General features: G+C 44.8%; 1 protein-coding gene across 1 annotated transcript; it reads left to right on the top strand.

Annotated features, from left to right (window-relative positions):
- Positions 1 to 475: 475 nt before the first annotated feature.
- WDR82 (WD repeat domain 82) lies at positions 476 to 23,649 on the top strand. Its single transcript, XM_062201024.1, has 9 exons — positions 476 to 681; positions 6,916 to 7,013; positions 9,814 to 9,880; positions 16,862 to 16,961; positions 17,808 to 17,924; positions 18,142 to 18,297; positions 19,060 to 19,129; positions 19,880 to 20,022; positions 21,005 to 23,649. Exons 1-9 carry the CDS (start codon positions 521 to 523, stop codon positions 21,032 to 21,034), a joined length of 942 nt encoding a protein of 313 aa, XP_062057008.1. The 5' UTR covers positions 476 to 520; the 3' UTR covers positions 21,035 to 23,649.
- Positions 23,650 to 24,317: the final 668 nt, after the last annotated feature.

Genomic DNA, 24,317 nt, shown 5'->3' with positions numbered 1-24,317 from the left:
CTCTCGGGGGGGGGGCTGCACGAAAGGTCATTGGCCGCGGGGCACCCCTGGCTTTGTCGTCCACAGCTTTAAGCCCCTTCAGCCCACCTGGGTACTGCCACCTCCCGCAACCAGGCCTCAGGGCCCCCCAGCGCCAGCGCTGATGTCACCACCCGCATCCCCGCCTCGCGCCGTCGTTCCCGCCCCGCCCCCTTTCCCGGCGTGCGCCGCGCCGAGGCCCCTCGCCCTCGGCTTCTGCCTGTCGCCTCAAGATGGCGGACACAATGAGCCGGTGCCGCGCCGGTTGTCCGTGAAGCGACCGGGGAGAGGAACGGTCTGCGAGGCCCCACGGCCCAGGCGGAAAAGCGTCGCCTGAGCAGGCGGACGAGGAGGAAGAGGCAGCCCGGCTGCCGGCCGCCCTCCCGCTCGCCGCCAGCGCGGCGCCCGCCCCGCCCGGCTTGGCCGCTCACAGGCCCGCCCGCCCGCTCGCCGCCGGCCCCGCCCCGGCCCTGCGCCGCCGCCGCCTCCCGCAGCCGCCGCCATGAAGCTGACCGACAGCGTGCTGCGGAGCTTCCGCGTCGCCAAGGTGTTCCGCGAGAACTCCGACAAGATTAACTGCTTTGACTTCAGCCCCAACGGCGAGACGGTGATCTCGAGCAGCGACGACGACTCCATCGTGCTCTATGACTGCCAGGAGGGCAAGTGAGTGCGGCGGCGCCCGGGGCCCGGTCCCTCCCTCCCTCCGGGGGCCCACGCTGCGTGCCGACTCCGGCCCTCAGCCCGTTTGGCACTCGCTCCTGCCAACGGGCGCCGCTACCCCGTGGCCATCCGGAGACCTTTTCTTTCTTTCTTTCGAAATGATGGTAGTCACAGTGATAAGAGCGTTCTTATTTTGTATGTCTCCGGTCTGCTCCGGGCGCTTCTGCATCGCTTGCCAGACCCCACCTTGACCTTGACCTTTAAACGCCCTGTCGGTGCATCCCGAGCCCAGCAGGTAGCTTTTTCCGGCCCCCGCAGACTGTCCAGGGTGCTGGCGGGCTCTGGCCTCGACGCAGAACTGCAGCCTCGGTCGCCGGCGGCCGCGCTCTCTGCCCTCTGCGCGGTGACCTCGATTCAGTCCTGGCACCGCGCCCGGCCTCGGCCCCTCCGCCTCGCGGGCCTTTCTGCCGCCGCTCCGCGTGGGTTGCAGTCCTTAGCTATCAGGATTTATTTGCGGTGACTCTTTGAGCCCCCTGGCCTTTGCTTCCTGCTCGAAGCCTTTTCCCCAAGTCCCGCAGACCCAGTGCCCGCGCGTTTACAGTGAACTTTTTTTTTAAAAAAAGCAACACCTGAAAACTTTTTCTTTTGCCGGACACAAATGAACTTGGCCGAGACCCATCCCGATCAGAATGGGAGCTCCCGTTAAAACAAAGCGTGCATCATAGAACAATTCCGTTTATCCTCATGCATTTTTTTTTTTTTTTACACTTTACGGCCCACTTGGAATGATCAAAATTCCCATTCTGCTCATGAAACTTTAATGATGTCACAAGTCGTCTGAGACCCACCACACCTGCATCTCTTTGCAAAATCTTAACAGCACCGCACTGCTTTGCCTTTCCGCTGGGGACCTTGTCAGGCTTCCCTCACCGCTATGGAATCACTTCATTTCCCCTCACCACCTTCCCTTAGCAGGCCTGAGGATGGTTGGTTAATTCTGTGGCTACTGGTTTTTCAGACTTATTTTGTTACATAGGACAAGTTAATTAAATACTTGAATTTTTTTTTTCTTTTGAAGAAAGCTGATGTCTTTCTTTTGGAACATACCTCCTCATTTGTGATTTTGATTATCCAAAGTAATACTGTTTTGGATTGAGCTATAATAATCTTACCAATTTTCCCCCCACTGGGTCTATGAGAAAGTATTACGTAACTGGCTCTGAATTTGCCTGCAGCATGTGGAAGAGAAGTCTGCAGTGAGGGTCCTTGGGGACTAGGGAGTCCTTAGCTTGATGGCTACTTAGTTATTTGAGTCAGCGTTACTCATTTTATAGGTGGATTTCCTCCAGGGCTGGCCTCTATTTGAAAGAGGGAGTAATGTTTAAATCTGTGGTGGGGGTCCCGACTGTGGAGTTCTGGAGCTTGAAGGAATTTGAAGTTGGCTACCTTGAAATCTTTAGTGCTTGTCCACAGATAAGAACCTCTGCAGGGGAACTTTGCATGGAGGTGGATTTCAAAAGAAATGAAGGTTACAATAACATTCCACAGCATTTCTTTATAGTTTGTCTCCAGATGTGGCATAGTTATAACTTGTGGGGAGGGATGGCAGTGGCTTGAAGTCTTGTTAAAAATAAAATGCCAGCTTTATGACATAGGGCAGCTTATTCATTTGAGCTGCAATTTTACATTATTACAAGTTTACAGAAACAACAGTGTTTGGAAAAACTCCCATAAGATCCAAAAACTGGTTACATTTTTCCCCATTTTCTTTATCATTCTGTAAGGAAATACATGTATGTATTTTTTCCCCGGAAACATTGGAGAATAAGTGGGAGGTGTATCAAGTCCCTTTATCCTAGAGTACTTCAATGTGGATTTCCTAAGTACAAAGACTTTTTTTTTTTTTTTGGACAGGCAGAGTTAGAGAAAGGTCTTCCTTTCCGTTGGTTCACCCCCCAAATGGCCACTGCGGCTGGCACACTACACACTACGCTGATCCAAAGCCAGGAGCCAGGTGCTTCTTCCTGGTCTCCCAAGCACTTGGGCCATCCTCCACTGCCTTCCCTGGCCACAGCAGAGAGCTGGACTGGAAGAGGAGCAACCGGGTCAGAATCCAGTGCCCTAACCAGGACTAGAACCCAGGGTGCTAGCGCCGCAGGTGGAGGATTAGCCAAGTGAGCCGTGGCGCCGGCCTAAAGACATTTTTTTTTTAAAGATTTATTTTATTTATTTGAAAAACAGAGTTACAGCGAGAGAAGACAAATCTTCCATTGGCTGGTTCACTCTTCAAATGGCCGCAAAGGCCAGAGGTGGGCCAGATGGACACCAAGAGCCAGGAGCTTCTTCAGGGTCTCCAATGGGGTGCAGGGGCCCAAGGGCTTGGGCTGTCCTTTGCTGCTTTCCCAAGCTATTAGCAGGGAGCTGGATCGGAAATGGAGCAGCCAGGACTTGAACGGGCATCCATATGGGATGCCAGCATTGCAGGCTGCAGCTTTACCTGCTATGCCACAGCACTGGTCCTGAGATATTCTCTTATATCACCAGAGCACAAGTTCTAAATTAGGGAATTTAATATTGGTACTATAGTTTGGGCTCTTTTGAATTTTCTCTAATCAGTTCATTGTGATCTTGTTTCTTTGTGATCTCTGACAAGTGAATGTGGTCTGGTAGGAGCCTGGGTTCTGGTTTAGCCTTGTGAGCCAGGTATATGTCATTGGTCAAGTCAGTCCACTGGGTATTAGTTCCTTTAGCTCCCATAATTCTTAGTGATAATGTAAAGAAAAATTTTGCCACTAGTATAGATCAACATCAGAGGAAAAATGGTGTTTCTAAGGCATCATATTTTCACAAGATTGTGCTTTAGAATTTGGGAGATTGAAAGGACTAAAACAAGATTTTTTATGCTTAGTATTTTCCAGCTTTTCATTTAAACTTTATAATGGAGTTCGTCCATTGAATGAAATTTCATCTTGGAAGACTATAAAGAATATTGTTTGTGGTAGGTGATGCAAATTACTCAAAGAGAAGGCTTTAGTAGTGTTTCCTTTGTTCATACCTAATTACCAGAATCATACTTTGAGAGTATATCTGAAAAATGTTGCTCATAGACTTTGAAGATCCTGAAATGGGTGTAATACATAGAATCTTTTAAACTAGGAAAGGGAGTGAAGTAACAGATTTCTGTTATTTGGAACACAGGTTAGTGTTTTGGATGTTTGAAACATACGGGCTAGATCTGAATTTTCCTTCCACTATACCTTTTAACGTTAGCTGTTCAGCTTCTGTCTTTACCATTGCAGATAGGCTGAAAGATGGGTTAAACTTCCATTGATATTATCTTTAGAGGGCAGGTGTGCACTCAGGCATACTTGACTCTTACTAGTTACCATGTAGTAACCCCATGTGAGGATCCTGAACAATAAATTTGACAAAGTAGTGTTTGCTGATCTTTTTTGGAGGTGCTGTAATACTATTTCAGTAAAAGTAAGATTGTGGAAAATCCAGTGTGTGTGTTTGTAGTGAGAAGTCTTGTTTGGAAGTAGGTTTTATGTAGGGAAGCCTTTGGCCTCATAGACATTTGAAAAAATTGAAAGTGCCAGTGATTGACTCCTGGAAGCTGCCTGAGTTGTCTGGATTGTTTAGGTTCCAAGAAGATTTTATAGTGAGAAGGTGAACTTTTCTTTTTCATAACCCGTGGTACAGGATTTTGGAATTTCCTAACACTTGACTGTAGAACATTATTTTAAAGGCTTTCTTGTTTTTTTGTTTGGTGCATTTTGAAAAGTTGTTCTAGCTTTCTCATCTAGTTTTACATAAATTTTCAGAGGTAAAAAAAAATTAGTTTTGTCTGATAAAAGTGGTATTGTGACAGTATTTGGGTAAAGATTTTTTTTTAGATAGATTTATTTATTTATTTATTTATTTATTTTTGGCAGACAGAGTGGATAGTGAGAGAGAGACAGAGAGAAAGGTCTTCCTTTTTGCCATTGGTTCACCCTCCAATGGCCGCTACGGCCGGCTCATCGTGCTGATCCGAAGCCAGGAGCCAGGTGCTTCTCCTGGTCTCCCATGCGGGTGCAGGGCCCATACACTTGGGCCATCCTCCACTGCCTTCCCGGGCCATAGCAGAGAGCTGGCCTGGAAGAGGGGCAACTGGGACAGAATCCGGCGCCCCAACCAGGACTAGAACCCAGTGTGCCGGCGCTGCAAGGTGGAGGATTAGCCTGTTAAGCCACGGCGCCAGCCCATTTATTTATTTTTTAAAAGACAAAATGACACAGAGAGAGAGATCTTTCATCTGCTGGTTCATTCCCCAAATAGCTACAACAGCCAGATCTGGGCCAGGAGCAAAGAGCTCCATCCTGGTCTCCCACATAGGTGGCAGGGGCCCGGTGACTTTTTTTTGCTGCTGTCCAAGGCACATTAGCAGGAAGCTGGATGGCAAGTTGGGTAGCTTTTACTCATACTGGCACTGTGATAATGGAGTGACAGTATTGAAAGCAGTGGATTAGCCTTCTGTGCCACAATATGACCCCAGATTTACTTCCATTTTATTTGAAAGGCACTGAGACACAGAAAAATAGAAAAAGATCTTCCATCTGCTAGTTTACTCCCCAAATGCCCACAACAGCCTGAAGCTCATTCTGGGCCTCCCACATTGGGTGACAGCGACCTAAGCACTTGTGCCATCACCCCCTACTTTGGGGTTTGCATTAGCAGGAAGCTGGAATGAGAAATGGAGCTGGGACTTGAACCTAGGCACTCCAATATGGAATGTAGATGTCCCAAATGGTTTCCTAGCTGCTGCATCAAATGCCTGCCCCTGGTTTAATATTTTATGGGATCAGTTTTATCTTGATCTTCAGCGTTTGGGAAAGAAACATTAAAGGAGCTTCAACAAATGGATTGGTGACACTCTAGCTTGGATGTGTAATTTTACATTAAAGTGCAAATGAAAGAGCCATTGACTACTTTTGCTAGGGAGAGTTAGGCTTGCCTTCTGAAAATCTCATCAAATGCTTTGGACCAGTAGGCTAAGGAAGATGAATTGCTTTTGCCAGAACAGATTATACTGTATTACAGAAGGCAAGTAGTTTTGCCTCTAGTTTCAGTTTTGATAAATCATTGCCTTTTTGAAGAAGTATTGTAATAAGTGAACAGTTTAAGAAAACTTCTGGGCTCCTGGGTTTTTGATATATTTTCATATCGCTGTTTGATTTAAATAATGACTTTTTTGTGTGCCTTTCTTCCCAAAAGCTATACTTTTCTTTTTTTCAAGGCTTACATTCAAACACTATAGTAAAGACTGAATTAAGCCCCTAGATTTACTTCTACCTCCTAACCTTGGCATTAGTTTTTCTTTTCTTTCTTTTTTTTTTTTTTTTGACAGGCAGAGTGGATAGTGAGCGAGACAGAGAGAAAGGTCTTCCTTTTTGCTGTTGGTTCACCCTCCAATGGCCGCTGCAGCTGGCACATCTCGCTGATCCGAAGCCAGGAGGCAGGTGCTTCTCCTGGTCTCCCATGCAGGTGCAGGGCCCAAGGACTTGGGCCATCCTCCACTGCCTTTCCGGGCCATAGCAGAGAGCTGGCCTGGAAGAGGGGCAACCGGGACAGAATCTGGCGCCCGACCGGGACTAGAACCCAGTGTGCCGGCGCTGCAAGGCGGAGGATTAGCCTGTTAAGCCATGGCGCCGGCTGGCATTAGTTTTTCAAAGGTGAAAGTCTTCTTTAGGTGGCTGTTGTATTTGATTGATTGTTGTTTCCTTTCTTTTGGAAGAAATTCTGTGTCTTTCTAGTGTTAGATCTGAACAAGAATACTCATCCTCGCCACATCATTTAGGTACTTTTCTTTATATACCAATGCCAGATTTTGGTGATGGCAGGTTTTTTTTGTTTGTTTTGTTTTTTTTTTTTTTTAATGTTTATTTTCATCTACTTGAAAGAGATTTTCCATCTATTGGTTCACTCCCCAAATCCCTGGAACCGCTAGGGGTCAGCTAGGCCAAGGCCAAGAGCTCAAAACTCCATCTGGGTCTCCCACGTGGGTGGCGGGAGCCCCAGTCACTTGTGCTATCATTTACTGCCTCCCAGGAGTCATTAGCAGGAAGCTAGATCAGAAGTGGAGCAGCTCTGACTCCAGCCAGCACTCTTGTACGGGATATGGACATCCCATCTTCAGCACCACAATGCCTGCCCAGGATTTTGATGGTTTTCTTTCTCTGTCCATTTCCTCATCAGACCAAAGAGAACCTTGTACAGTAAGAAATATGGCGTGGATCTCATCAGATATACTCATGCAGCAAACACAGTTGTTTACAGCTCAAACAAAATAGACGGTAAGTAAGCCTTCTTTTTCGGATGTTTTGGTCATGGTTTCTTTTGTTAAATAGTTCGTGAAATATTGTGACTACTTCTGCTTTGGTTATGATTAGTTTAAATATTTTCCCATAATGGTAGTAATGCTTATTACATTGTTATGATTGAAGGAATGCTGGAGGCTAGCCACTGACACTTCTGAAGAACTGAAGTCTCCAGATTAGAGTGGGAAGTGAAAAAAGGAAACAGCTAATTGTATTTATGGTTTTTACTCCTTGAAACTTGAAAGAATGCTTTCAGAACAAAAAAGGAAAGAATACTTGAAATATCAAGCTGTGAGCAATAGGACCTTCCTGTTCAAAATATATAGATTTAAGGAAAGTTTTAGCGTATGCCTAATGATTTATGAGCTGTGTCCTAAAGGACAGTGTATTGACATTAGTCGTTTTGGTTCCAGTGACTTTTTTTAGATCCGGATTTTATCCCTTTTTATTTATTTATTTTTAAAGATTTATTTATTTGAAAGGCAGAGTGACAGAGAGGGAGAGACACAGAGATAGAGGTTTTACATCTTCTCTCACTCCCCAGCTGGCTGCAACAGCCTGGGCTGGGCCTGGCTGAAATCAGAAGCCAGGAACTCCATCTAGGTTTCCCACATCGGTGGCAGGAATCCAAGTACTTGGGTCATCATCTGCTGCATCCCAAGCATATTAATATTAGCAGGAAATGGCATTTGAAAATTGGAATAACCAGGACTCAGCCATTCCAGTATTGGTTGCAGGTATCCCAAGCAGTGGCTTAACTCCATGTACCACAGTGGCCACCCCCCTTTTTATTTTTAAATAAAGCTGATAATTTTGAAGAGTGAAGAGTTATTTTTAAAGATTTATTTATTATTTACTTGAAAGTTGGAGTTAACAGAGAGAGAGAGAGAGGTCTTCCATCCACTGGTTCACTCCCCAGATGGCCGATCTGAAGCCAGGAGCCAGGAGCTTCTTCCAGGTCTCCCATATGGGTGCAGGGGCCAAAGGACTTGAGCCATCTTCCACTGCTTTCTCAGAGAGCGGGGTCGGAAGTGGAACAGCTGGGACTCGAACTGCTGTCCATATGGGATGCCGGCACCACAGGTGGCGGCTTTACCTGCTACGCCACAGCGTTGGCCCCTGTGATAAGTCTTTCTAAATTAACAGATTTTTTTTTTTTTGAGACTTTCCTGCCTGTATTTGATTTTTAGTAAGTAATATCATTTCTACTTTTTTTCTAAATACGCAGTGCAGTTGATGCTTTTGGATAAAAGTATAAAATATTAGGATCCTGAGGAACATGTCTGTATGATCATTGGAATGACTGGTAAATTTCTTCTGTTGGGCCGTTTTTCTGAGTGGTTAAATAAGGATTCTCCAAATGTGGTGCAAGATGAGGCAAATGTATAGCACTTGCAGCTTTGCTGCCAGGCCTCTCTTTAAGGATGTTCGTTTCCTGTCTCAAGTGCATACTGAAGAGTTCCTCCAGCGCTCCGTTTCCTTTTGCCTGATTCCAGGCTGAGGTAGTAGTTTGTACAGTTTGAGGGTCTATGATACCACCCGGTACAGGAGATAACTGTACAGGCCACTGCCTTGCCAGGAACAGTGCGACAGCTACCAAGTGGGGTGGAGAGGATGGCGACGCCCTGCTCATCTCTGGGAAACCAGGTAATGGGAAGGAAGTCTTTTTTTTTTTTTTTTCTTTTTTTTCTTTTTTCTTTTTAGGGCAGGTGAGTAATTCCTAGCACTAGAAAAACTAGGAATACTTTGTAGTTGTAATTCAAGAAGTTGAAAGATGTTTTCTAGGGAATGCGAATAGAGTACTTGTTCCCTTTCGCAGGTTAAATGCCCTCTGATTGGAAAGCACCCTTGTAAAATGCTGGGTGCTTTCAGCCTCTGTATTCCTGTGTTCTTTTTGCCTTCAGAATGTTCTTTTGGTGTTTGTACATTTCGATACTATTTCCTATTACCAGTTTCTTTACAATTTTTTCTTATTCCAAGTCTTTTTAGCATGATATTTTTCTACTTTTTGGACCTTTTATTTCCCTGAGCACCACCATCTTTTTTGCTTACTTTTTCAGAAAAAAACCTTTTGGTTTTTAAGAATGTTTGTCTTGTTTTCCCTAGGCACAAATCTCTATCATTATTCCTTCCTTTAATATTGTCAAAACTCACTGCTATGACTTGTTGGTATATTTCATGAGTTACGTTTTTGAAAATGTTTTTAAGATATTTTTAACCCAACTTTCAACAGTACTTTTCATTTTGTTTAGTTTCAGTGTAAATTATGTATCCAGTTGAAGATTTGGGAGTGGTGGTCAGGGTTGGGTCAACATACTGTTGGAGAACCCTAGGCAAAAATGTGCAGCTCATCTTCAGTTTAGTGTGGCTGCTCCTTCTTCTGCACCTGTTTCCTTATCAGCCAAATGTTTTTCTTGAAGGTTCACCATTTTCAGGGAACTGGACCAAGGTCTGAAACTATTGATTTTTTTTCCCCCTTTTGGAGGGAAAGGGGCATGGTATATTTGCAGGTCAGGTTGCATTGGAATTATGAAGAAACCAAAGATTGTTAGTAAAGCAGTAATTTTTTTAAACACTGCCCTATATACTGTCTGCTGCGTTTGAGTTATGTGCTGTCTGCTCTGCTCTTCCACTGCTGAGAGGATTCAGTCACCATGATGTATTCGTATCTTGCTTGGGTTATGGAATACAGCAGGTTCATTTCACTTGGTCTTTCCAAGATGAAAAAGCAAAGTAAATGGTGCAGTATCATCATACCTTATTTGTCTTCTTACAGATACTATTCGTTACCTGTCATTGCATGACAACAAATATATCAGATACTTTCCTGGACATAGCAAAAGGTAAGACCCAAGTGTTGTAGAAGTAGATATTTTTTGTCCCTGAGGCAACCTAGAAAATAGAAGAATAGAGAATTCTATTAGTGAATTGAACCTGATTCCTCACAGCTGTTTGGCATTTGTCTTATTAACTGTTCTTAGTCAACTCTTGATTTACTGAGGGAGTGGAAGTAGGGGTACAGCATCAGAGATAAACTGAAACGTCAGTTAACATTGGTATATTTTATATTTATTATTATGTAGGGAGAATGTGGATTAAAAGTATTAAGTGAAGATTTATATAATAAAATTAAATTTGGCATTTAGGAACACCAAATCTTAGATACCACTTGATGAAAGAAGGGTTTGCATGTTTGAGGCATTCCAGTGTAGTTAGTTCTTATTTCAGCAGACCGCTATATAAAAATATTCCATTAGAAGATCTTAATGGGGATGCAAAAAAAAAAATTGTCCTTTGTCAAATTAATCAAATAAATATTGATTTATTTGATAGGCAAAGAGATAGAAACAGAGGGCTTTGGTCCACTGGTTGTTCCCTAAATGAAGGTGCTGGCCCATGCTGGCTGAGGCCAGGAGTGTGGTCCTGATTTCCTGCTTGGGTGGCAGGAACCGAACACTTGAGCCATTAAGCATGGCCTCTGAGGTCTGCAGCAGCTGGAAGCTGGAGTTGGGAGCCAGAAGGATATTGAACCCATGCACTCTGACATGGAATGCAGGCATCTGAATCTTTTGTTACCTTTAAAAAAATTTTTTTAAGAATAATTTATTTATTTGAAAGGTGGAGTTACAGAGGGATAGAGGGAGATACATACAGAGAGAGAGATCTTCCATCTGCTGCTTCACTGCCCAAATGGCCACAATGGCTAGGTCTGGGCCAGATAAAAGCTAGGAGCTTGGAGCTTTTTCTGGGTCTCCTACGTGGGTGCAGGAAGTGGAGCAGCCTGGACTCAGACTGATACATGTAGGGATGCTAGCGTCATAGGCCATGGTGTTACCCACGGTACCACAACACTGGCCCCTTTTGTTATTTTGAAAGTCAAAAGTTTGGCACTGTGACATAGTAGTAGGCTAAGCCTCTGTCTGCAGCGTTGGAATCCCTTATGGGCACCAGTTCTAGTCCCAGCTGCTCCTCTTCGGATCCAGCTCTCTGCTGTGGCCTGGGAAAGCAGTGGAAAATGGCCCAAGTGCTTGGGCCCCTGCACTCATGTGAAAGACACAGAAGAAGCTCCTGACTCCTGGCTTTGGATTGGCTCACCTCTGGCCATTGTGGCCACTTGGGAGTGAACCAGAGGATGGAAGACCTTTCTCTCTGTCTCTCTCTGTCTGTGATGCTACCTCTCAAATAAATATATATATTTTTAAAGGTCTAATGGGGCTGGAATTGTAGCACAGTGAGTTAAGCTGCCACTTTTGATACAGGTAATCCATGTTAGAGTACTGATTCAAGTCCCAGCTTCTTTACTTTGGGTCCAGCTTCCCACCAATGTACCTGAGAAGACAGTGGAAAATGCCCCTGCCACCCATGTGGGAGACCAGGATAGAGTTCTTAGCTCCTGGCGTTGGCCTGGCTTGTTGGGGCCATTTGGGGATTGAACCAGTGATTGGAAGATATCTCTTTTTCTCTTTCTTACTATCTCTCTTTGATCCCTGTTGCTCTGCCTTTCAAAAAAAAAAAAAATTTTTTTTTTAAATCAACCAAGCTGTTTCCTTTTTCTATTTCTCTCTGTCCCTCATCCCAGTTTTGCCAGTTTTTTCCTCCAAGTTTTAATCATTTGGGATATTTCTTCCTGTTTCCATTTGTAAATGTGTGATAACCCAGGATGGTTCAGAGTGTTACGGAAGTCTGGAGGCTGGACTGAGAACTCCATGTTATAAGTTGCATTTCAGATTGGGCAGGCAATTTCTTTGTTGCTGAGGACAGGAGTTAGCAACTGTTAGTTATATTGTAATTCCAGGAAAAAATGGTTTATGACAAGTACATGTTTTTGCATGTTTGCATTCAAATGAATGCTCACAAATGTACTGTTTATAATTAAGAGTTGTTGTAGTTGCCTGTCATGAATTCTAGATTCAATTTTTACCTGTAATACATATCTATATAGAAATCTCTTCTTTGTCCCCACCTGACAGATCCCTCTCAGTGGTGATTGTATTTTCTGGTTTAGTTCTTCCCTCTCTGCCTCTCTATTTCTTCATCTCTAACCCTTCCAATTCCTTCAACTCAAAATGTGTTGGTTCACTTCCTTTCCCCTGCCTTTACATCCAGTGACTTACTAAATCTGTTGATTATACCTAGGTTTAACCTTATGTGTCACTTCACTCTGTGTTCTCTCCTTTGCATTCTGTTCCAGCTCAAGTCCTGTCAGGTTTGAAATTCTTTTTTTTTTTTTAATCTAATTGAAAGGCAGAGTTAGTGAGAAGAGAGACAGAGAGATCTTTCATCCACTGGTTCATTCCCCCAAATGGCCGCAGCAGCCAGGCTGAACAAGGCCAAAGCCAGGAGCCTAGAACTCCATCTTGGTCTCTGACATGTATGGCCAGGGCCCAAGCACTTGAGCCGTCTTCAACTGGCAGTACCATGACGCTGGCCCCTGTCAGGTGAATTACTGTCAATCCTCATGAATCTTCCAATTGCATACCATCCTGCTACAGTATTCTGGTCTTTTCACAACCTCCTTCAAGTAAGCCTTAATAGCTTTCCAGATCTGCCTGCTCCATCTTTCTGGAGTCAGGCCCTGTCTCTTCTGACTCTGGCCCATTCTCCCAGCATTATCTCTCCACACTCCAGCGAGGTGAACTCAGCTGTTTTCTGAACATGGGCTTCATGACATCCTGTGTGGTACCTTCTGGAAAGCTGTCTTTGAAACCTCAGGTGTTGCTTCTTTCAGAAAGTCTTTTTCTTTTTTTTTTATTTTTTGATAGAGTGGACAGTGAAAGAGAGAGAGACAGAGAGAAATGTCTTCCTTTTCCATTGGTTCACCCCCCAACGGCCGCTGCAGCCGGTGCGCTGCGGCTGGCGCACCGCGCTGATCCGAAGCCAGGAGCCAGGTGCTTCTCCTGGTCTCCCATGCAGGTGCAGGGCCCAAGGACCTGGGCCATCCTCCACTGCACTCCCAGGCCACAGCAGAGAGCTGGCCTGGAAGAGGAGCGACTGGGACAGAATCTGGCGCCCCAACCGGGACTAGGACCCGGTGTGCCGGCGCCACAGGCAGAGGATTAGGCTCACTAGGCTTTTTTTTTTTATTTTTAAGATTGATTGATTGATTTGAAAGGCAGAGTTATACAGAGAAAGAAGGAGATGCAGAGGAAGGTCTTCTATCTGCTGGTTCACTCCCTAATTGACCGCAGCAGCTGGAGTTGTGCTTATCCAAGGCCAGGAGCCACGAGCTCCTTTCGGGTCTCCCACATGGGTGCAGGGGCCCAAGGACCTGGGTCATCTTCTACTCTTTCCCAGGCCATAGCAGAGAGCTGGATGGGAAGTAGAGTAGCCTGGACTCGAAATGGCACCCATATGAGATGTTGGCACTGTAGGTGGCGGCTTTACCTGCTACGCCACAGTGTCGGCCCCAACAGTTAAACTTCTTTAGGGTTGGGGTGGTCTTGTTTCCTATACTTTTCAGCATAGATCCTTTGTATCAGGATTGACCTTCACTGAACTCTTGAGGTAAATGCCATGACATAAAATTACATGTCCATATGCATTCTGCTCATCTGTTTTATTATTACTTCAGTTTTATCAGGGAATTTTAATTATTAACAGTATCTTTAAAAATTTTAAGTTGAAGAAGTAGTGCAAATGTTTGAATTATATTAGAAGAAATATTTTAAGTAAGTTATTTGTATAGCAGAGTATCCCTTATCTGAATTGCCTAGGAACAAAAGCTTTGAATTTCTATTTATTTATTTATTTATTTGTTGGGTTTTGACACATGTGTCTATATATATTGAAATATATTGGGGAGGCCATTGAATCTCAATAGGAAATTCATTCATGGTTCATATTTATCTGAAGGACATAGGCCTGATTACTTTTAGTGTACCTGTGTTTTAGTTGTGATCTATCACATAACATCAAGTGTGGAATTTTTCTTTGTTTCTTTTTTTAAAGATTATTTATTTGAAAGGCAGAGTTACAGAGAGGCAGGGAGAGGGAGAACCATCCACTGGTTCACTTCCTCAAGGGCCACAGTGGTTGGAGCTGCGTTGACCAGGAGCCAGGAGATTTCGGGGTCTCCCACTTGGTGCAGGGGCCCAAGCACTTGGGCCATCTTCTGCTTTCCCAGGTCATTAGCAGGGAGCTGGACTGGAAATGGAGCAGCCAAGACTCAAACTGGCGCCTTTTCGGGATGCCGGCACCGCAAACTTCGGCTTAATGCTTTAACTCCCTAAGCCACAGTGCTGGCCCCAGCTGCTCCACTTCTAATCTAGCTCCCTGCTAATGTGCCTGGGAAAAGTAGCAGAAGAGGGTCCAAATGCTTGGGTCCCTGTACCCACATGGGAGACCAGATGAAACTCCTGGCTCTTGGCTTCAGTCTGGCCCAGCCCCGGTTGTTAAATCCGTTTGGAGAGTAAACCTGCAAATGGAAAATTAATCTCTCTCTCCCTTTCTCTGTAACTTTGCCTTTCAAATAAATAAATCTTTTTAAAAAAAGAAGAAAGAAATTCACATCTTCAGATCTAACTCCACCCCAGACTTACTGGATTAGAAGCTCTAAGACTGGATCTCAGCATCCTAGCTCGACCTTGCCTTCAGGTGATGCTGATGCCACATTAGCGTCTTGGCCACAGTGTTCATGTGATGAACATTGATGGGGTCCACAAACATCTTGCTAAGGAATCTTGTTCTGATTGAGAAATAGTCAATACCATAAACTGTCCCTGTTGAGAGGTATATCCTTAGGGGCTGGTGGCATAGCAGGTTAAGCTGCCACATGTAGCACAGGCATCCCATATGGGCTCTGGTTCAAGTCCTGGCTGCTCTACTTCCAATCTGCCTGGGAAAGCAGCAGAGGATGGCCCAAGTCCTTGGGCCCCTGCATCCACGTGGGAGACCTGTATGAATCTCCTGCTTCCTGGCTTCAGCCTGGCCCATCTCCAGCCTTTGCAGACATTTGGGGAGTGTACCAGCGGATGGAAGATCTGTCTCTCCATTGCTCTCTGTTAATTCTGCCTTTTGTGTAAATATTTATAAAATGAATTTAAAAAAAGACATATGGGGGCTGGTGCTCTGGTGTAGCAGGTAAAGCCGCCACCTGCAGTGCCCACATCCCATATGGGCACCGGTTCGAGTCCTGGCTTCTCCACTTCTGATCCAGCTCCCTGCTATGGACTGGGAAAGCAGTGGAAGTCCTTGGGCCCCTGCACCCGCATGGGAGACCCGGAAACAGCTCCTGGCTCCTGGCTTCAGATTGGCGCAGCTCCAGCTGTTGCGGCCAACTGGGGAATGAACCAGCAGATGCAAGACCTCTCTCTCTCTCTTTCTCTTTCTCTCTCTCTCTCTCTCTCTGCCTCTCCTTCTCTCTCTCTGTAACTCTCTGACTTTCAAGTAAATAAATAAATCTTAAAAAAGATATATGTCAGTGGTTTTTAGTAAATTCACAGAATTCTGGAGCTGTCAGCACTGTGTAATTCCAGGAAGTTTTCATTACCTGAAAGAGTAACCTTGTGTCCATTAGTCACTGCCCCAGTCCTTGGCAAACACTAACCTACTTTCTGTCTCTAAAAATTTGCCTATTGGGGCTGATGCTGTGGCATAGCGGGTAAAGCTGCCACCTGCAGTACTGATATCCCATATGGTCGCCTATCAAGTCCCAGCTGTTCCACTTCCCATCCAGGTTCTCAGGCCCCTGTACCCGTGTTGGAGACCTGAAAGAGGCTTCTGGCCCCTGGCTTCAGAACGGCGTAGCTCTAGCTGTTGTGGCCATCGGAAGTGAACCAGTGGATAGAAGACTTCTCTCTCTATTTCTCTCTATACGTCTGCCTCTCTCTAACTGCCTTTCAAATAAATAAATCTTTTTAAAAGAAAAAGATTTGACTATTCTAGACATTCTGTGTAAATGGAATCATACTAAATGGCCTTTCGTGTCTGACTTTTATTTAGCATGTTCCCAAAATTACTCTTTATTGTCTCATGACTCAGCACTTCATTCCTTTTTATTGTCAAGTAATATTCCACTGCATTGTATAGCGATAGATATATGTGGGTGATGGTGGTAAAGCTTATTTATGTATTTATTTGAAGGGCAGAGTGATGGAGAAGGATCTTCCATTTGCTGATTTCTTCCCTAACTGGCTGCAGCAGCCATGCCTGGGCCGGGTCAAAGCCAGGAGCCAGAAACTTCATCTGGGTCTCCCTCATGGGTGGCAAGGGCCCAAGTACTTCAGTCATCTTCCACTGCCTTCCCACATGTATAATAGCAGGAAGCTGGATTGGAAGTGGAGCAAGTGGAGCAACTGGGACTCAAACTAGCACTCCAATATTGGAGGCGGCTATCCCTAGCAGTGGATTAACTCAGTGAACCGTAACACCAGCCCCTGTAGGGTATATTTTCTTTATGTATTAGTTAATAGACATTTGAGATTTTGTTTACTCTGACTATTGTGAATGATAGTATGATTATCGGTATATGTTTTTGCATGAACATACATTTTTTAGTTCTCTTGAGTATATACCTAGAAGTGAAATTTCTGGGTCATAATAATTGTTTTTAGAAAAATGTTTTTTAGAGCAATTGTGCCATTTTACATTTCCATCAGAAATGTATGAGGGTTCCCGTTTCTCCACTATCTTTTTTTTTATATTTACACTAAGGCTTTCAGTTGCTTTTTTCATTATACTAGTTGTCTTTGATTATCCCAGATATGCTTGTGTATGTGTACTTCTTAACATGGCAGTTTGGGACAAAGGTATATATAGGTAGGTGGAGTGGTTTAGAGTTCACATCCAGTTTTGCCTCAACTCCTGTTTATCTTGATACATTGCAGGGTGGTGGCCTTGTCTATGTCACCTGTGGATGACACTTTCATTTCTGGGTCTCTAGATAAGACCATTCGACTCTGGGATCTCCGGTCTCCTAACTGCCAGGTAATGGTACCTTACAGTTAAATTTTGGGGGCATTTTCTTTAGTAGTCAGTATTATCTCTCCTTCTTAAAGGAGAAAGCAGCTGTTTTATTCTGGGATCCCAGAGTCTTCTTAAACATGGGAGAAAACTTGTTTTCCTGGTAGGTAGCTGGTAAGCATATACCACAATATAGTTCAGATCACATTGTACAATGCGGCTTAGTGTTTTTTTTGTTTTTTTGTTTGTTTGTTTGTTTGTTTTTTAAGATTTATTTATTTATTTGAAAGGCAGAGTTACAGAGACGGAGAGGGAGAGAGTGAGGTCTTACATCTGCTGGTTCACTCCCTAGATGGCCGCAGCGGCTGGAGCTGCGCCAGTCTGAACATAGGAGCCAGGACTTTCTTCCAGGTCTACCACATAGGTGTAGGGGCCCCAAGCACTCGGGCCATCTTCTACTACTTTCTCAGACCATTAGCAGAGAGCTGGGTTGAACATGGAGCAGCTGGGACTCAAACCAGCGCCCATATGGGATGACAGAAATGCAGGTGGTGGCCTTACCCACTATGCCACAGAGCCGGCCCCATGGCTTAGTTTTTAAAAGAGAGTTTTCCTAGAGCCTTTGAGCTTCAACTTTTAGCCTCAGGGGATTTGTCTTTGAACTGTAATATTGTGTAGTTAGGATTGACTGGAAATCTGCTTGGCAACTTGTTTGGTTTTTTTTGTTTGTTTGTTTCATTTTAGTTATTAATTTTTTAATTTTTTGTTCAGTAGCTAGGCTGGTATCTGTTCATATCCTTTTCATAGTTTTTACTGGGAAAAGTAAATTATATAGTGACAGTATTTATTAACTGTTTTATTTTCTCTTAGGGTCTGATGCATCTACAGGGCAAACCAGTTTGTTCTTTTGACCCAGAAGGGTTAATTTTTGCTGCAGGTGTCAACTCTGAAATGGTTAAACTTTATGATCTTCGTTCTTTTGATAAGGTAAACCTTTGAATCTTTGAGTTTGGAGGATGAGCTGAAAATTTTAAGAGCCTTTTTCTATGGTAGAAATCTATGGTAGCTTATTAGAGAGTGGCAGAGCAGTGTTTCATCCTCTGCTTTCCTACTCAGAAAGGAACCTACAGGGATAGGAGTTGGTTCTGGAAGAAGGAGTTATTCATGTACCTTGGGTCTGGAGCTATATCTCTCTATTTTGCAGGGGCCATTTGCAACCTTTAAGATGCAGTACGATCGGACTTGTGAATGGACAGGACTTAAGTTCAGCAATGATGGCAAGCTCATTCTTATCTCCACCAATGGCAGCTTCATCCGTCTCATTGATGCATTCAAGGGAGTGGTGATGCATACATTTGGGGTGAGCTTATAGCCTTTAAACATGGCTGTTTATCTGCTCATACCTCTAGGGCTGAGAGTTGTGTTAGCTAGTTGTGGAGATCAGCAGTTACCCAGTTACCGTGGCCTGGGCTTGCATTTTCTTCCTGCACGTTAACTTAGTCCCTTTGGATTCTGAGACATCCACTTCTTACCAAGTGACCCAGATTTGGAATTCAGATATAAGTTAATGTCTAATAACAGACTTTTCTTGCTTCCTTGACTGGAATTGGGGATAGTGGTTAGATTGTAAAGGGTAGCAGCCATGTTTGGAACCTTGGCATTGTGCAGACAAGAAGAGAGTTTCGTGGAAAGGAACGTGATGCGTATATTCCATCCGCGTTTCTAGGTAAATCTTTTTTTTTTTTTTTTTTTTTTTTTTTTTTTAAATTTATTTGACAGGTAGAGTTATAGAGAGTGAGAGAGAAAGACAGAGAGAAAGGTCTTCCCTCCGTTGGTTCACTCCCAAATGGCTGCATGGCCGGCGCACTGCGCCGATCTGAAGCCAGGAGCCGGGTGCCTCTTCCTGGTCTCCCATGCGGGTGCAGGGCCCAGGCACTTGAGCCATCCTCCACTGCACTCCCAGGCCACAGCAGAGAGCTGGACTGGAAGAGGAGCAGCTGGGACTAGAACCCGGTGCCCATATGGGATGCCATCGCTGCAGGCGGAGGACTAACCAAGTGAGCCACGGCGCCAGCCCCTAGGTAAATCTTTTTATTAAGGTAACTGCTCTGTTTTGTTTTAGGGTTATGCCAACAGCAAAGCTGTCACGCTGGAGGCTTCATTTACTCCTGACTCTCAGTTTATTATGATTGGTGAGCGCCTTTTATCTGTTTAATAGATCTTTTCAGATTTCTATATAGAACATTATGCCAAGAATATAGCATCTTTATACCGTCCTGACTTTTGGGTTCTTTACTGGAATTGGCATTAGTGTTGGTTTTCCCTGGACCAGCTATATAAGCACTACCTTATTAGTAATACTGAATTCCTGATGTAACCCTGCATTTAGTTACCTTAGTAGCTAGATGTTGGTAGGGTCATAGCATTCACCCCCTTTGTATATAATTTCAATTTTCTAAAAAAATGCTTTTTTATTGATTTTCATCTACTTGAAAGGCAGAGCAACTGAAAGCCCAATGCCCACAGAAGCCAGTGCTGGGCTAGGCTGAAGCCAAGGGGTGGCCGGGACCCAAGCACCTGAGCCATCATCTGCTGACTTCCAGGCACATTAACAGCAAACTAGATCTGAAGTAGAGTAGAACCAGCATGCCAGTACAGGCTGCTAGTGTCCCAAGCAGCAGCTTAACCAGTTTTGGCCACAATGCCTATTCTTCCCACCCCCTTTCTGGGTGAGAAAATGAAAGATAGAGCGAAAGTGACTTGCCCACAAATAACCAGGGTCAAGATCAATTCTCAAAATACTTTACCTTCACTGTCTCTTCTCCCTCTCAATTTCTGCTGAGGGCTTGGTCCTTGGCCTCTCCAGACCTCAAACATCTCTTTCCAAGTTATCTTTCTGTTATGCTTTGAACTCTTACTAAATTTTTGGTCATTTTCTTTAGGTTCAGAGGATGGCAAGATCCATGTTTGGAATGGAGAAAGTGGTATAAAAGTTGCTGTGTTGGATGGTAAACACACAGGCCCTATCACCTGTTTGCAGTTCAACCCCAAGTTCATGACTTTTGCCAGTGCATGTTCCAACATGGTATGTAAATGACAGGTATCTTCCACTAAGGAACTCTTTCTAGTTGGGGTGGTAGATGCCTTAACAAGAGCAGAAAGCTGTGTTCTACATAGCTTCATTACTAGCACCCAAGTTTACTTCTCAACTGGGGGCTTCCCTGTTTCAGCTCCCATTTTGTGGTTTCTGGTTGGGCTGGCCTTTCCCTTTTATTCTCAGGATTAGGATCACCTCTAAGTTGCCAGGAGATTGCATGCCAGTTTTCGCAGTGGACTCTGCATTTATGCCTAAACCACCTGTGCTACGTTTGATAGCTGTTGTACTCCCTCGTATATTATGAATTAGCCTTTTGTGGCTAAAAACTTTGAGTTCTCCGTTCCTCTTGGTGTATATTGAATTGGTCAGCAGTTCTTACAAGTAACTGTAACTCACCACTTAGAATTAAGTAAGGCCCTTGTCTCTTCTTAGATGTCACCAGCAGAACAAGGCTCAGTGAGTTTTAGCTTCTAGTTTCTTCTTGGGATCTCTTAAACCTACCTGGGTATTTGGGGATGAGGCCTACTCAGAGCACATTGTCCCATCCCCTCCCCACCCCCCCCCTTTTTTTTTTTTACCAAGAAAGTAATGTCGGAAGAAATGCAACAAAGCCATCCAATCCGACCTCTTATTTTTTCTGACTTGGGAGAAGGGTTGTCTGAGGTCATCTGGTACACCAGCAGTGAGGCCAGTTTCCTTGGACATCTCCTCCCTAGCAGCACTCCTCTTTTTCCTTCTGACCTTTGACCTCTCTATTGGGTGTTAGAGGAAAATAGAAGCAGCGTATTCTCCAGGGGAGAGTTTCTTTCACCATAGATTATCAGGGCTGTGTGGTCAGGAGGTTTCATCAGGCGGTAGAGTCCTCCACCGCTGGGGCTGGGCACTTGGATGTTATGGGGTGGGATGTGGGGAACCGTCAGCAGTGAGCAGTTGCTGAGCTTTCTAAAGTTGACCTATGTTCTCCTTGCAGGCTTTCTGGTTGCCCACCATTGATGACTGACCCTGATGCAGTGTGGCTGTTTCTGTACAGTGAGGTACCCAGCAGGACAAAAACTCAGAGAGGACTGAGATAAAAGTAGGATTGAATGATTTGACTGGGCTGGAGAACATCTTTTCACTTGGCCTTCCATGGATGTGCTGTACAGCTGCTCAAAAGAAAGAAATTACTTTGCTGAGGTTCTTCAAAAGGACTCTTGGTGCAACAGACTCCTTGAGGCACAGCTTTTCCAGCTGTTACTGCACCAGGCTCCTCCAGAGGAGTGGCCAGACTCATGATGAGGACATCGGGGGCTCTCGAGGCGCCTTCCATTGTGAATGTATTTGCTGCTGAGGAGCTGGTGGAGTTGTCAATTCTGCACATCCCTTCTCCCACCCCCACAAATGCATGGGAAACCACAGTTCTGGTTTTGAGATGCTAGGGCAGTTCAGTGCCCCTTCACCTCACCCTGCATGTCTTGTTACTGGGTCTCCCTGTGTTATTGTGGCATTATTCCACAACCATCATGTTTCTTAGGTGCCAAACATGTACAGACTACAAGAAATTCATGTATTTTGGAGTCAGAGAAAGGGACAGATTGGAAAGCTGTGCTGTGTGAAGGTGGGTGGTCTAGGGAGACCTCAGGCTCTGGGTGTTGGGTAGGAAAGAACCCAAGATCCTGAAAGGGAGGGAAGGGGGTAGGGCTGGAAGATTTAACAGTGGGCTGGTGTAGTCCCCCATCAAAGTGAACCCACAGTCATCCTGGGTGCCTACTGAGCTGTTTGTACAAAAGCAAGGTAGTAGTCTATTTTTGTACATGAGCTATGTCAGCTTTCCTGTGGGCCAGTATTGTGGAGTGAGTCTGAGTTGTTTACACTGATGCCTTCCCTGCTCATCACAAATTGTGTACATAGTGTCCAGAGGAGACCACCCCTTGCCCCAGCTCCCAACCAAGAGCTGGTTCTAGGCCTGTGTTATATGTTATATTTAGCCTTTTTATACATGACCTTTGACTTCTGTTTGTATTTTAGCACAGTGTGTGCACCTTCATTTAAATCTATCTGTGCACATACATGGATGCATATATATATTATATATAAAATCTGTAGTTTCTCAGAGTTCAGCTGAAGGAGATGGAGTTGTGCAGCCTGGGAGAAAGACTGTGTCCTTGCTAATGTTTGCCACAAGTGTTAGTAAGTCTTCCCTATTACCTGTTTCCTTTTGGGAGACTGAATGAAGCAAAGCTTCTAGTGTTTGTTGTTTCCATGGCAGCTAAGTGAGGGTCTTGGGGCAATTCTCTAGTGTTCCTCAAGCCGCACTTTGGGGCTTTCACTGCAGTATTAGCCCCCTTTTTGCCTGGTGATGCTCTGTGTGTGACAGTCACTCTTGCACGGCTTCTTTGTCTGGCTTGTGGCATCTGAGGACAGGATGCTGGAACCAGAGCATTTTCAGTTTGTCTGACGTTTTCTTACCAGTTGCAGGTCACTCCCATTTGTATGTCTGCTTTCTTGCTGCTTTCCTTGCTTTCTCTTGGGAGATCAAGGGGTTCTAGCTAAGCCCTAATTGAGATGAACTGCAGCTAGCCTATGGCCTTTTTTTCTCGCATGACCTTCTTAGAGCGGAGCGAGGTATGCTTTTTCACTGTTCCAGCCAAATATGTGTATGCAGGCAGCACTTCCTGTAGATCCAGAAACTGAGATTCAACAAGACTCTGACTTGCCCAAGGGACTATTAGCTGCTAGGGGGGAAACAAAGCCATCTCTGCTTCTATTGAGCAGCGGGGATAGGCTGTGAATCACTAGCACTTTTTTTTTTTTTTTTTTAAGCAATTACTTTTTGAGTTGTTCCCTAGACTGAAAGGGCAAGAGGCGTACACCTTTCCTAAATGTAGACTGGAATCTGCAGCTGCCACTGTGCCACCCACTGTGTAGCTCTGCCTTCCCAGAGTGGAGGGAGGGACTTTGAGAAACCACATAATCTCAGCTGATGACTGCCCACCTGTGGCTTTTCAGGGTAGAAAATTCATGCTAGGAATAACCGTTCAGAGAAACTGAGTTGACAAGAAAGGCTGTATAACTTCCACGTGTGCAACCAGAGTAGCACAACTTACCCAGCAGCAGGAAAACAACTGTGCAGGAGTTCCTGTGTGTCCAAAGTTCGAAGTGTGTCTGGGCCGTGGAGGTGCAGAGCTGGCTCCCAAGATGGGATAGAAAAGATAAAGCTGGGTAAGGTGTAATAGGGGAGGAGAGAGGCTGAGGCCTGGGGCTGTAGGGTGCTCTCAGTGGGAGTCCGAGGTGCTCAAGCTTTCGTTGGTAAGGAGGGGCTGCTTGCCAGCCTCTTTAAGAGTCAGGGCCAAAGCATTGATTTGTATGTGACAGCGACACTGCACTACTCAACCACCAGCCAGTCGAGTATTTTTAAAAATTATTCCCCCTTGCAATCGTAATTATTGCTTATTAAGGAAAATTTGGGAATCACTTTGCCTCCCAAATACTACCAATGTTAATCTTTTGGTGTTAAATGTTCCTCTAGATATTTCTGTGCATAGATTTTTGTGTGTTTACATAGTTGTTATCTGCTGTACATACAATTTTATGTCCCTTTTGTACTTAACATATAAACATTTTTTTTCCATGTTACCAGTCGTAAATGGTTTTGTGGTTGTAGCCTCTCCCATCGAGTTTCTGTAGCATTGTGTGCCTGGTTCCCAGAGTTGAGGGAGGGGTGGCTTGTCTCCCATTAGTTCTGTCTCGTGGGGCTGGAATGCTGTGAGAATGGATTGCTGGGTTCCAGGGACTGTCCCTGACTGCATCATGACGACTAAGTCCAATGGGCTGGAAGGAGGAAGCCCTAGACTCAGCCTATAACCCCAGACTGTCATCAATAGCTGTAGGTCCACAAGTGATCAATGGAAGGCAAGCCTGAGACAATCTTGATCTTCAAAAACTATACCTGGGCACATACCTTGGTCTGCCTGTTTCGCCCTGTTGACCTCAATCCTTGATCAAATTAACTGGAGTGAGTTTTGTCCTGCTAGGCCTTACCTTCTTTAGGGCAAGGATAGTCCTCTTACCTGGGACTCCTGCAGGTCTGGTAAGAAGGCTAGCCAATCGCTTGGTAAGCCATTGGCAAGAGTTGGTAATTACTGAGTCCATGGCTCTTGCTCAGCATCAGAACTGCAAGACCTACTTCCTGCCTCTCGTCCAGCCCTCACGAAACCAGGAAAAACTGCCCTTGGTCATTGTAGGTTGGCCAGTGACTCTGATACTTAGCAGAGGGAACATCCTGGCTTCGGTATGGTAGGCTA

Source organism: Lepus europaeus, chromosome 9, assembly GCF_033115175.1.
Source record: "Lepus europaeus isolate LE1 chromosome 9, mLepTim1.pri, whole genome shotgun sequence".
NCBI lineage: Eukaryota > Metazoa > Chordata > Mammalia > Lagomorpha > Leporidae > Lepus > Lepus europaeus.
The sequence above is the reverse complement of the archived record's forward strand: the minus strand, read 5'-3'. Positions and strand labels throughout refer to the sequence as shown.

Bases quoted from the DNA above. Each gene is read 5' to 3' on its own strand.
- WDR82 (XM_062201024.1), top strand. From the start codon at position 521: ATGAAGCTGACCGACAGCGTGCTGCGGAGCTTCCGCGTCGCCAAGGTG. The intron at 16,962-17,807 runs GTAATGGTACCT...ATTTTCTCTTAG, and splicing joins TCCGGTCTCCTAACTGCCAG to GGTCTGATGCATCTACAGGG. The intron at 18,298-19,059 runs GTGAGCTTATAG...GTTTTGTTTTAG, and splicing joins TGGTGATGCATACATTTGGG to GGTTATGCCAACAGCAAAGC.